At 38.3% G+C, this 13066-nt stretch overlaps 1 protein-coding gene across 1 annotated transcript; it reads left to right on the plus strand.

Annotated features, from left to right (window-relative positions):
• Positions 1 to 739: 739 nt before the first annotated feature.
• LOC121305729 (transcription factor Sox-19b-like) lies at positions 740 to 10907 on the plus strand. Its single transcript, XM_041237465.1, has 2 exons — positions 740 to 1667; positions 9038 to 10907. The coding sequence occupies exons 1-2, from the start codon at positions 1024 to 1026 to the stop codon at positions 9282 to 9284; spliced, it is 891 nt and encodes a 296-aa protein (XP_041093399.1). The 5' UTR covers positions 740 to 1023; the 3' UTR covers positions 9285 to 10907.
• Positions 10908 to 13066: the final 2159 nt, after the last annotated feature.

Consider the following 13066-nt stretch of genomic DNA (forward strand, 5'->3'; position numbering starts at 1 on the left):
GCCCGGAAGCCTGACTCAAATAAAATTTTATGGCGGTTCCACAACTTGATAACGGCTATTTTACCGACAGAATTTTGATTTATTTGGGACTATCCTTTTAAAAATTGAATTCTGTGTCATTCAAGTATGTTCCAAATCTCAATTTAAAAAAGGACATTTTACAGCATCTACGTGCGTGTGCGTGTGCGTGTGTGCGTGCAGTTTGGTCTGACTGGAGTTAGAAATTGTAAATAAAAATATAGTGAGAGTCAATGAGAAGGCCCCACAAGTATAAGAATGCAAACGTGTGCGTGTGCGTGTGTATAAGGGGTTATTGGAAAAGACTGGGATGAAAGGTTAAAAGCAATTTGTGTGCACGTGTGACTAGAAAGTTTGTTTTGTAATCTACAGTGCAGTAGATTGAAGACTGTTTGATTTTGCTTTTTAGAAAGAAAGAAACAAGAGCACATTGGTCGCTCGGGAAGAATAACGTGCTTTTCATTTACCGCGCCCCTTCTTTAGTCATGGAAATGCGGTACTGGCTTGCAACGCCTGTTTCGTAAGGCTGGGAGCGGATTGGCAGAGCTGGGGAGGAATTATCCTTATAAACTAGCTTCGTCAGCAGGCGTGAAATAACTTTTTTTTTTAAAAAACTGTTTTAGTGTTTTAGGAAGCAGTGCGGCAGAGAAGTTAAACTGGGGAGTATTCCAGAACTGTTTTCAAACTGTTATTGAGAACGGTGATGCAAATGTAGGTACGTTACTTTAAAAATAAAATAAAATAAAACCATAGGACTTGTCGATGCGACTTACTGTAAGTATTATAATAATAATAATAGTCATTTTCAGTCTGGTTCCCACCTCTACCCGGGGGTGAACTAGCAGTAACTGAATCTATCATTGCAAGCTGAATGCGTTTTTCCTATATTTTACTACAAAACCGCTCTCGACTTCAGCTTACCCGTGTTCTTGGTCTGTTTTGTAATTCGATAAACTTTCCTCGCTGCTGTTTCCATTGTTTTTTTGTTTTTTTAATAATAATAATATGTACAGTATGATGGAACACGAGTTAAAGTCGCCGGGGCCCCCGCCGTCCCATCACCCCGGCTCCGGGGTGTCACCTGTGGGAAGCGGCGTGGGAAGTAATCACCCCGGGGCGAAGGGCGCTTGCCCTCCCGGCAGCGACCCCATGGACAAAGTTAAGCGGCCAATGAACGCCTTTATGGTCTGGTCGCGGGGACAGAGACGAAAAATGGCCCAGGAGAACCCCAAAATGCACAACTCGGAGATCAGCAAACGACTAGGAGCCGAGTGGAAGCTACTGACAGACGCAGAAAAGCGGCCCTTCATAGACGAGGCCAAGCGCCTCAGGGCGCTGCACATGAAGGAGTACCCAGACTACAAGTACAAGCCCAGGCGCAAGAGCAAGCCTCTGTTGAAGAAGGACAACCCGGCTGGAAAGTACCCCCTCTCGGCTGGCAACCTGCTTGCGGCGGCGGCGGCGCAGGGACCCGGAGGGAGTCCCAGAATGGACAGCTACGGCTGGGGCCCCACTGGGGGGTACGCGGGCATGCAGAGCGAGGCCCTTGGGTACCCCCAGCAGCTACACCGCTACGAACTGTCGACCCTGCAGTATCCCCCTGGCATGGCCCCAGCGCAGAGCTACCTGAGCGGTGCAAACTCATACAGGTGAGTTTTGACAAAACGTGTTACTGTTTCTAAACAAACAAAAAAAAGACATTTTAAAGTTTGTTGTTTGTTTTTTTTTAATTGTTTACTCCGTACATTTTGTTTAAAGAATGAATGAATGTATTTCAAGGCGGTTTCCTTTATTCAGTTTTACATTTCTACATGCATTCGATGGGTAAACATTGCAATTAGTGTGCAAAACATACTTGTGTAATATTGACCCTGTGGGAAATGCAGCGTTCATAAAAATGCACACCCTTGTTTTTTTTTTAGGCCACAGTGCGCGTATGTGTTTCTTCAACGTTGCTGGAGAAACGAACACGTAATACCTACTTCATAACTGCCAACGTCATAGAAGTTAAAATTCAATTAGGCCGCTATTAAAATACTTCATATTTTAGATTTGTTGAAACTTCACTTTTCCTAAACTGGTTGAAAAGTGTGAAAAACGTATTTAACCTTTCAATGTGTTTTAACCTTGCATATATGTCAGATGTGTTTCAAATTCTATATTAACGTTTATAATAGAACTTCATAAGTCCATGTGAACGTGTAGAGTTAAATTTTATGCATTGTTTCATTGCTGTCCCGTTCATCACTCGCTGTAAAACAGCAGGGATGTCTAGTGATATTTTACACCTGTTGCAGAAGTCCGACTTTTTGCCAAGCCAAGATGCTACCAGTGGTTTAAAATACTATGAATAGAAGGGCTGTCACGTTTCTAAAACACTCTATTCACAACGTGACATAAATATGAAATAAAGTGCTTTTTCACATGACATTGAGGGCTGTTTTTAAGGTTTAAGTGTCTAACGTCCTCTGAGAATCACCTTCTCTAAAATGCTGTTTAAACGCCAAACGTGATTCATTATTACAATTTTAGTTTTAAGAAAACATTCCTTCAAACTGTTAAAGTTTTGTGAATAGGACTCAATAACAGCGGAATATTTCGCACACTTTCAACCGATTTATCCCACAGAATATGTAATAGTTATTATTATTATTTTTTTTAAAAAGCGTTTTTAATAATGAAGCATTCAGTTATGCAAACCTTTTTCATGTGGGTGTACTTAAGTGACCAAAATAGAGGGTGTCAGTGATATGCGCATTGCAGTCCGTTTTAATTATCTGTTATTATTTAATATTTTTAAATAGGGTTTTCATAATCAAAACATCAATAGTCCTTATGCGGGCAGGTGGGTTCTGCAGAGCGCGGTCTTGCTGCGCACAATGGGATCCATAACTCGGAGTGTGGGCTGCTTTCGATTTCCAACGCTAGTCCGTATTTTTTGCATGCATATATGTGATCGAAGAAAGTCTAAAACAACGAATAAACTGATGCGAAACTACGACAGTAACATCGTGTCCTGCGTCCAAAATACTGCTGATCGATCTCAGAACTTTGTCAAGTCTGGTTTAAAGGATCCCAGCGTCATTCTGTATAGTCTCCCTGCGTTCTGCGTGAAGATTTAAAAACCTTTAGCTTTCGTGTATTTAAATTATTATTATTATATTATTATTATTATTATTATTATTATTATTATTATTATTATTATATTTAGTTTTTAATAGAACGTCACCAGCACATTAGTCTTACTATAGATTAAAAGATTTAGTCTGTATTCTGTTAACTAAGATGCTGCGTAACTGAGAGATTTATACACTGTGTTATTCAGCACGCATTACATAGTTACTGTGCATAGCAGCTAAGACACTGTTATTTAGAACTGGGGTTAGTACCATCAAAATCATACTGCGCTCACAATATCACTTAATAATGAAATCTTTAAGTAGTGTTAGCAACAGCGACATCTACTGGTAATACCATGGCAATGAATCTACGCTGCCTGTATTTCAGTACCTTGCACACTAATTAAGGGCATTGCAGCCCGGTACCCGTAGCGCTAAGCAGGCTTGAGAATGGGGTGATTAGTTATTAAGTATAAAGACTATTGGTATAATATAAACGGCTATTTCCTGTACCTGTATACAAACATTCCAATGTCTTTTATAACAGATTCCAAAACACGTGTTTGATTTTACAGGAGATTTTAAACAATCAGGGGGGAATTTAATTTCTGATGCATGCACTTGTTTTAATTCATTTTAAAGTTGCAAATATTCCAATGAAATGTTCTCTATTAATTACTTTTTTTAATGGTATTGTTATTTGTGAAATGTTCGTGTTAATCTGTGTGTGTGTGTGTGTGTGTGTGTGTGCATTGATTAGACTCGTACAGCGACGATGTTGCCGCTCCACAGATTGTTTGGTCCTCAGTAGGCTGCACGTCGTATCAAACCCGCTGTGCGAGCTACTCCTGATTCCATATTTAACCATTTCTTAAACACATGAGCAAAAAAAAAAAACATTTTGGAAAAAGAAAATGTTCAAGAAGCTATTAAGAACGTGTTTATATAAATATACCCTTTATCATCTGTATTCGTAAACTTGAAAACACATGGGGGGGGGAATAAAACCTCAACACAAGACAAGTTCAAACATAAGTTTGACATGATAAAGTTAAAACTCTCATAATTAGTTGAAGAAATGTTTGTATGCTGACGTGCAGCTTAGTATATTATAGTAAATATATATTAGCTCAAAGAGACAGCTGCCCAGCGTTTCGATATGTTGTACATATCTTTCTCAAGGGAGCCTGTATGCAGCTGACCAAATGCGCTTGAAAACGGAATGATATTAGTTTATCGATGCTGTTGACCAAGATTGATAATTTCTGTTGAAACTAAATGAAACACCCTGAAACGTCCCACTCTCTACATAAGAGATGCTAGGGACTTTGGTCGTTTAAAACCAATTTAAATAAAATGTCATTCTGCAGACGGCTGTGTTCGGAGCTCGCTGGTAACCTCGTCTTGAGCAAATCTACTCACACAACAACAGACGACACACCCTACCTAAAATCGTATCATTTTCCAGCTGCGATGTTTGTCAAATACATACAGCGCAGTTACAATATTGACTTACCCCCGTGTTTAGGGATCACGAAATCAGATTAAGTCAATAGGGAGCTATGACTGAATGATTTTCCCCGTGGGCAGGTGAATGTCCCACTCCACCCCACCCAGAAATGCATACATTTTAAAACTGAAGTAAAAACCGGCCTGGCTTAAAGGCCACCTATATTTATTAATAAATATTTATTTATAATAATAATAATACGTTATGTAACGTTATCACAAGACTTGAAGCATGTTTCCTTATAAGCAAGTTGAATATCCCAATTTTAATTTTTATAATGTTTTATTAAATATAAGGCTGTATGTCAAGTTGCCTCAAATCTCAGTTTTTGCCTTGTGGTTTAACCCACATTTCTGTGTGACGTGTCTGTGTGGTGTTGTACTGTTTAATGTAGAAGGTAAGTGCGCGCAGTTCACAAACAAAAGTATACATAACAACTTTGCATCAAACATTGAGGGTCGCTGGTATTGCTTCAGAACATCAGTATAATGCATTATTATTATTATTATTATTTTTTTTTTTTTTGGGGGGGGTATTGAAATAATAACATGGGCAGCCCAGATCAAAATGGACGAGAAGAGGAGTCCATTATTGATATCATAACTGTATTAAACCAAATGACAAAGGTATTTCTAGCAGGGGAAAGAATTAACGAAGTACAGAGCTATTCAGGTGTGTGGGAGAGAATTTCTACACTGTATTTGCACATTTTGATTGCATCTGATAACTGGTGATCAATTGTTGATAAATAACAATATCTTATCTTTATATAGCGCCTTTCACAGTGGACCTCCATCACAAAGCGCTTCACAGAGGCAGGCTGTGAACTGTGCATTATATGCAGAGTCGCTTCCAATAGGAGATTGATTTAACATCTCATCCGCTGAGCACAAGGAGGTGAAGAGACTCGCTCAGGGTCACACACAGCCAGTGGCAGAGGTGGGATTTGAACCCGGGGACCTTCCGGTGACAAGCCCTGGACTTTAACCACTGGACCGCACTGCCTCTTGGGATTAATAAATGTTTTATTGCAAAACTTACTTCACAACTTTACACGAACGAACTAATCTAAAAATCGGGTGCCTACGTTTGTTCCTTCACTACAAATCTGCGGTTTTACAGCCGTTTTAAAACCTGTTTTTCCACGAGGAAGTATAATTATATCCCTAAATTCCCCTCTGTAAGATTAAGCATAATTACAGCCACAGAGGAACGTCTTTTAAGCTCTGTTTGAAAGACATTGCAGCGGTACTGCTTAAACAGGAACATTTAGGACATTTTGACTGTGGACAACTGTGTGGGAAGGTATAATCGAGTGAACAGACTACAAAAATATCCCACACTTAATGCCAGTACTGTGTGTGTGTGTGTGTGTGTATATATAAATGAAAAGATCGTGCGAACGTGGTAAAACGCCTTTATATGCTGCATCGCTGTTGTTACATCGTAGATCGCTCGTTTCTTTTAAGGAGGTGTATGGACTTGTTTCCTTTTTGTTGTTGTTGTTGAATTGTGTTATTAAAAAAAGAGATTATTTTTTTGTCATATTGATTATGAAACTTTAATAAATAAAAAATAACATGCGACACACTTGAACCCATGTGTGTGTGTGTGTAAATATAAATGAAAACATGGACTTCCCCCCCCCCCTTTAACGTAAATACCGTGCATGGCGTTATTTTAGGACTGCCATTTATTTTTTATTTATTCGTATTTTTTAGTACAAATTTTGACGATAACGTTATTTTATAATAAATTTATAATTTTATTTGTTTCCTTTTTAATTCCTTCACTCTACATCTAAGTTTTCGTATATATTTTTTTATAATTTTGTTCATATTTTTATAATTCGTGACTTGTTAAACTCCAAATCGATATTTATATTACATGCATATATTATTTTTTTTTTAAATTTTTTTATATTATTTGTATTCACCACTTTAATATTTCTTATATTATTGTGTTGGATTTGTTTCAACACGTTTGTTGTTATTTTATTTTATGTTGTTATTTTATTGTTATATTATTTATTTATTGTTTAGTATTAATTAGTAATATTATTTTATTTCTGTAAAGTTTTTAATTATTTTTTTATTTATTGGAAAAACCTTATCGATTTATTTATAATTTTGGATCATTTTATAATTATATTATCCTTTTTATCTTATTTTATTAGTGAATTTAACACCCAAAATACATAAAATGTTCCAACCGACAATTTTTTTTTTTTTTTAATAGTTTGATAATATTATATTTATTATTCTTTTGTTTTATAGTTTATAGTTTTATTTTATCTTGATTTTTAATTATTTTATCTTAATAGTATCATTTTTTTTTTTTTTTTTTTTTTTTTATATTATTATTATTTATTTATTATTTAAATTTTTTTTTTCAAGTTTTATAATTTATTTTATTTTTTATTTGATTATTTTTTTTATTTAGAAATTTTATTTTGTATTTTACTAATTATATTTTTTTTTTATATTTATCACTGTATAAATTATGTGTGTTGTTCTATTTGTTTTATAACAAAGCGTAAATCTATTTATTTTTTATTTATCTTATTATACAGAGTAGTTTAACATTATTTTTTATTTATGTTGTTATATACTCTTTTATTATTTTTATTTTAATATTACCATCACGGTGATAGTTTATTTTCATTCATTTAAGTTTACGTTTCCCATCACGGGATGTAATTATTCTATTGCACGGATTTAGTGAGATATTAAAGTGCCAGTTGTCTGTGATCCAGTAGGGAACGAACGCGTTAATTGGTTTGCATTTATATTTGTATTGCATTCAATGGAAAAGATCGTGCGAAGTCGCGGGTTTAAAACGCCGTTATATGCTGCACGCTGTTGTTACATCGTAGATTGCTCGTTCTTTTTAAGTAGGGTAGGACTTGGTTTCCTTTTTGTTTTGTTGGGGAAATGTGTTATATAAAAAGAGATTTTTGTTGGAAAAACGCGTGGAGTAAACCATGAATTAAAAAAAAAATATATTGATCAAGCATCTGTAAGTGATTCCAGTTTACACATTTTACAGGAACAGGGGTTCTGAATTTTCCATTAACCCTGAAACGCTTCAACAAGTTATATTTACACCGACTTTCCATTGCCTTTCGTTCCAACTTGTTTTTGGCAAGGCATCTGTCTGCTAAAGCAAATGTGGTTCGATAGCCAATGTTATCTTTATTTATTTTTTAACCCATCCACGACGAGCGTTTTCTTGCCAGTTATGATATCGACTTTAAACAACATTTAATATTGGTTTTGAGTGTATAAACAATTAATACGCCACTTGTGACGGGTAACTTGTATAGAAGCATTCCAGGTTTCCCTCGCCCAGTCGCCCCACTTTCCCGTCTGAGGCAGACACGCTGTGCCTGGCCCGTATGAAAACACGAGATGCTTGTCATCCAGTTTAGGCCAAACATTCAAGAAAAGAAGAAAAATGGTACAATTTTGAAAATATAAATGGATTATATATATATATATATAGGTATATATATATCTATATATATATATATATGTATATATTATATATATATAATATATTATATTATATATATAGCTATATAATTATTCATAGGCCTATAATATATATATAATGGCAGGCCTATTTTGTGTGTGAAAAAACGACCACATTCTTTTGTGAGTTCTAATAAATTTACAATGGGACCAAACTTAATGTTTATTCAGTAGAAGTTCTTTTTTTTCACACGAGTTATGCCTCACTGTTATTTTTGTACGCTTTTATAATATTTTAATGGAGTGAGAAACAGGTGTTTTCAGTTCTGTTTTTGGCTGTGGATTTAGTTATGTGGGTTTTTTTTTCTCCTATGCTGGGGGGGGGGGGATTGTAAATATGCAGCCCTCAATTGGAGTATGCAAACTAATAAGGTACGACCTCCTTCATTTTGAAAGACTCGGCCCTGTTCTTTACAATGTACTACCATGGCAACGCAAGTCTTAACAGTTTACAATGCAAAACCCATTCAAGTTGTGTGTAGGGCTGCGGAGTCCTTGAGCGCTGTCGTGCCTGGCTTGTTATTGGCTAGAGCGCTCATTTAGAAGCGGTGGGACAATGGCGGCTGGCTGAAAAAAACATTTGCAGCATTGTTCATAAATATGATGAGCATTCACGTTTTAGAATAATGTTGACATTCATTAAGTCTTATGTATATTGTTAGGGTTGTTTGTAGACTAGATCCACCTGTGCCTTGTGTAGCTCTCCTTTAAAAGCCTTGGCTAGCATTGCTTTTTAAGCAGGACCTGTAACCGTGCTGTTGGTGCCAATAAGGGGGGAATCAAGTGGATTGCAATGCCTTGAACCTGAAATAGGAGCATTTCAGTATAAGTGAACCCCTCTCTTCTTCTCTCTGCAGCCCCATGTCTTATGGAGGAGGCGGCCAGCAGGCCAGCTCCGTGATGTCAATGGTAAAACCAGAGCCGGTGTCTCACTCCCCCACTGGGGCCCCCAGCCACCACCGAGGGGGGATGCAGGGGGACCTGAGAGACATGATCAGCATGTACATCCCCAGCAACGACACGACGGACCCCGCAGGACAGAGGGGCTACAGCAGCGTACAGCAGCACTACCTGAACGGGACTGTGCCCCTGACACACATCTGATAGGAACTCTGTGCCTTTCTCTTCTCTCTGTCTCTCTCTCACTCTCTCTCTCTACACCACACACGAAGAAGCTTTGTAAATAGTCGTCAACACTTGTTTTTTGTTTGTTGGGTGGGAAAACCTAATATGTGTGTAATAATAATAATAATAATAATAATAATAATAATAATAATTACAGAAAGACCCAAATCTGAAGAAAACCAAGTTCACAATTATACATTTATTACCAACTAGAGACAGAGAGCCTTGTGAGAAACTGGCACTCTGTCTGTCTGTCTGTCTGTCTGTTTGTGGTGCTGATAAGGTACCACAGTACTGTACTCATACTAATATTGCACTAGTGATGTCACTAACTAAATGCTGTTATACACCCTGCAAGTTTCAGTATGCAGAAATATACTTTAGTGTGTGATGACCTTAGTATGATCTGTAATAACAAATCCTCACCCACATGACAGGTTCTTATCACATACTATTTTTAGTTTGCATATCAATTAATGTCAAAGCTGGCAAGATTATATCACCTACCCAATGCATTTCCTTATAGCTCAGTTGTAGATAATATGATCTGTCACATAAAACATCTTAAAAGTTGTGGATGCATTAGCAATCCTGCACCAAAGTGGGAGAAGGGATGGCGGCACGGAGAACGGCACCTGTCCTGGATGACGGCTGTCGTCATGTATTACCTGTGCCGCTGAATATACCGTTTTTACATTTGCCACTTTCATAACTCCTCTGAATAACGTAAAGATGACTGAAGTGGGCGCTCCGGTGTGTCAGGCACTCAGCAGAAAGACGACAGCATCCTTGCCGAGGCGTGTCGACCATTTGCTTAAAGTAAATTTAAGGGGATAAAAGTTGCTTTTTAAAATGAGTTTTAATTATAAAAATGGTTAGTTAAAGAACAACAGTGGATTATAAAATCATGAGATACAGCAGCTTGAAGTGTACTGCACTGGTCCTGCTCCACACACACACACACACATGCACGCACGCACGCACACACACACACACCGCTCGCAGAGTTACGTTCAAAAGTTTTGCCTCACTCTCACAGCAGAACGCGGTACTGGCGTGCATGTGTGTGGAGCAGATAAGCAATGTTATAGACACAGGGCATTACCTGAAGCAAAATGTAATTGCATTCAAATTTCACAATGTAACAGTAAAATAGGTTTTTCTTGCAAATAGCAGTAGACTTATTTATTTATTTTTTTTGTATGATTTCTTACAGCAACGTTAAGCCCCTTTTCTTTGTAAAATACATTTTAAAAAATAAATTAAAAAAATACTAACACACAGAATTAACCATTAAGTGCCCAAACCCCTGCAAACCTCACAAAACTACTGTTTTTTCAAGTAGGAGTTAAAAATATATAAATAAACAGGTCTAAATAATATGTAATTTATATTAAAACACAAAACGCTGTTTACACTGCAGAGACGGTTGTGAAATTGGACATTATCTGTGGGTTTTTATTATAATTTTTAGTATGATCATTTTTCTTTTGTCTTGTAAATTGTCGGAGCTGAGCTGTACAGATTTTAAAAAAGCCCTTATACTAAGGGTGATGCTATTATAAACAAACAAAAAATAATAATAAAGAAAACATTTGTAAATCTGTCTGCTGGAGTTTCTTTATTTCAACCCCTTGGATATTATTTATGAAAATTCAAGTTAAGAACATTCACAAACATTCGGCCCACCTATGCTGGCCTATCTTTTTACTGCCTGATTGATCTCAAAACAAGTCTGTTTTTAAAAGAACCCGGTGATTTAGCATCAACCATATGACTAGGTAACCCATTCCATCCCCTCACCACTCTCTGTGTGAAGAAGAGTCTCCTTCAACATGACTAGGTAACCCATTCCATCCCCTCACCGCTCTCTGTGTGAAGAAGAGTCTCCTTCAGCAACATGACTAGGTAACCCATTCCATCCCCTCACCACTCTCTGTGTGAAGAAGAGTCTCCTTCAGCAACATGACTAGGGAACCCATTCCATCCCCTCCCCACTCTCTGTGTAAAGAAGAGTCTCCTTCAGCAACATGACTAGGGAACCCATTCCATCCCCTCCCCACTCTCTGTGTGAAGAAGAGTCTCCTTCAGCAACATGACTAGGGAACCCATTCCATCCCCTCCCCACTCTCTGTGTGAAGAAGAGTCTCCTTCAACAACATGACTAGGGAACCCACTGGATATTTTTTTAAATCAATCTCTCTTTTTCTCTCTCTCTCTCTCTCTCTCTCTCTCTCTCTCTCTCTCTCTCACTGTGGGAGGTCGAAAGACAGATTCCAGCTAAGCGAATAAAGGCTGCATCTGTGTGATTTTAATCAGACACTCAGAGAATACCTTCCCTGTGCGTCATCTCCACCTTCCCCCCAGAAAACAATCCCATGGCACGGTCCGTTGCTGTCAGTTTCTGCTATTTTTAAACAGTCAATTGGTAACCATATTTACAGTTTTCTCAGCCAAATACATTTATTAGCACTATCAATGCAGGCATTGTAAAGCAAGTTCTTCCCTCCTATTAGCACCAGCCATCCATATTATCAATCCCCATTAACATGCGCTCTACCCAAGCCTTTACAGTTGATATGCATTACCTGTTATTGGTGCTATCAACATTATCACCGGTCTCACAACAGACAAAAACAGACAAACTGAGACAGCTCAAAACAGACAAACTGAGACACCTCAAAACAGAAAGGGGGCTGTGTCAAGTTACTGAGAGGTAAGAACATGGACTTTAGCCTTAGTTTGCACTCCTTTGAAGGGGGATCAGTGTAGTATTAAGAGCCAAGAAACTATGAACTATGATTTCTTGCATGCCTTGCACAAAACTTGCATCCACTTGGAAATTCCTTGATCTGTGCATCCCTTCCATTATCCAAGCATCGCACTAGCAATGTTCACTATACTGGACTATTGAATTAGCTGGCTCTCAGATCCCTAGTACAGCACTGAGTTCTCTACACTAGACTGTATTGAATTAGCTGCTCTCAGATCCCCAGTACAGCACTGAGTTCTCTACACTAGACTGTATTGAATTAGCTGCTCTCAGATCCCCAGTACAGCACTGAGTTCTCTACACTAGACTGTATTGAATTAGCTGCTCTCAGATCCCCAGTACAGCACTGAGTTCTCTACACTAGACTGTATTGAATTAGCTAGCTCTCAGATTGACTAGCATCAATCTTGGACTGCCTGAGGGGATGATGGATGGCCAGAACTGAAGATTTTATAAATGAGGCGAGCGAGACGGTGTGTGTGTGTGTGTTTTCCTGGAAGGCTGCCCTTGTCAACTATCTAAGCCCGGACCTCTGCTTCTAATTGGTCGTTTCAGGTTTGATTTTTTTGGGGTTTTTTTTTGTCCTTATACAACCTGCAGGTGCACACAGTAAATTCATTCCACGTGCAACGCCTCCCCTGGAGTCTTTTGTCCGCTTTCACGCCCCCCCCCCCCCCCCCCCCCCCCCCCCCCCCAGAGCCCCCCCCCCCCCCCCCCCCCCCCCCCAGCAGCCCCCTTGTTCAGCAGATTTAACCCTTGCATTTCCCGGCCATTCAAATGTCAAATGGGAATGTGGCTGATCGCTTGGTTCAGGCAGAGACAGGGGGAGGGGAGGAAACGGCTTCTCAGCGGAACTTTCCTTTAGAAATCCCCTCGAAAGAGTTTCCTAACTAGCTTATTTGATCTCAGAAATGTCTTTGACTACAAGAATTGGACAATCCTTCATAGCGTTGCTGGGTTGTTTTTTATCAATCAGATTTTTAGAATT

Source organism: Polyodon spathula, chromosome 44, assembly GCF_017654505.1.
Source record: "Polyodon spathula isolate WHYD16114869_AA chromosome 44, ASM1765450v1, whole genome shotgun sequence".
Lineage (NCBI taxonomy): Eukaryota > Metazoa > Chordata > Actinopteri > Acipenseriformes > Polyodontidae > Polyodon > Polyodon spathula.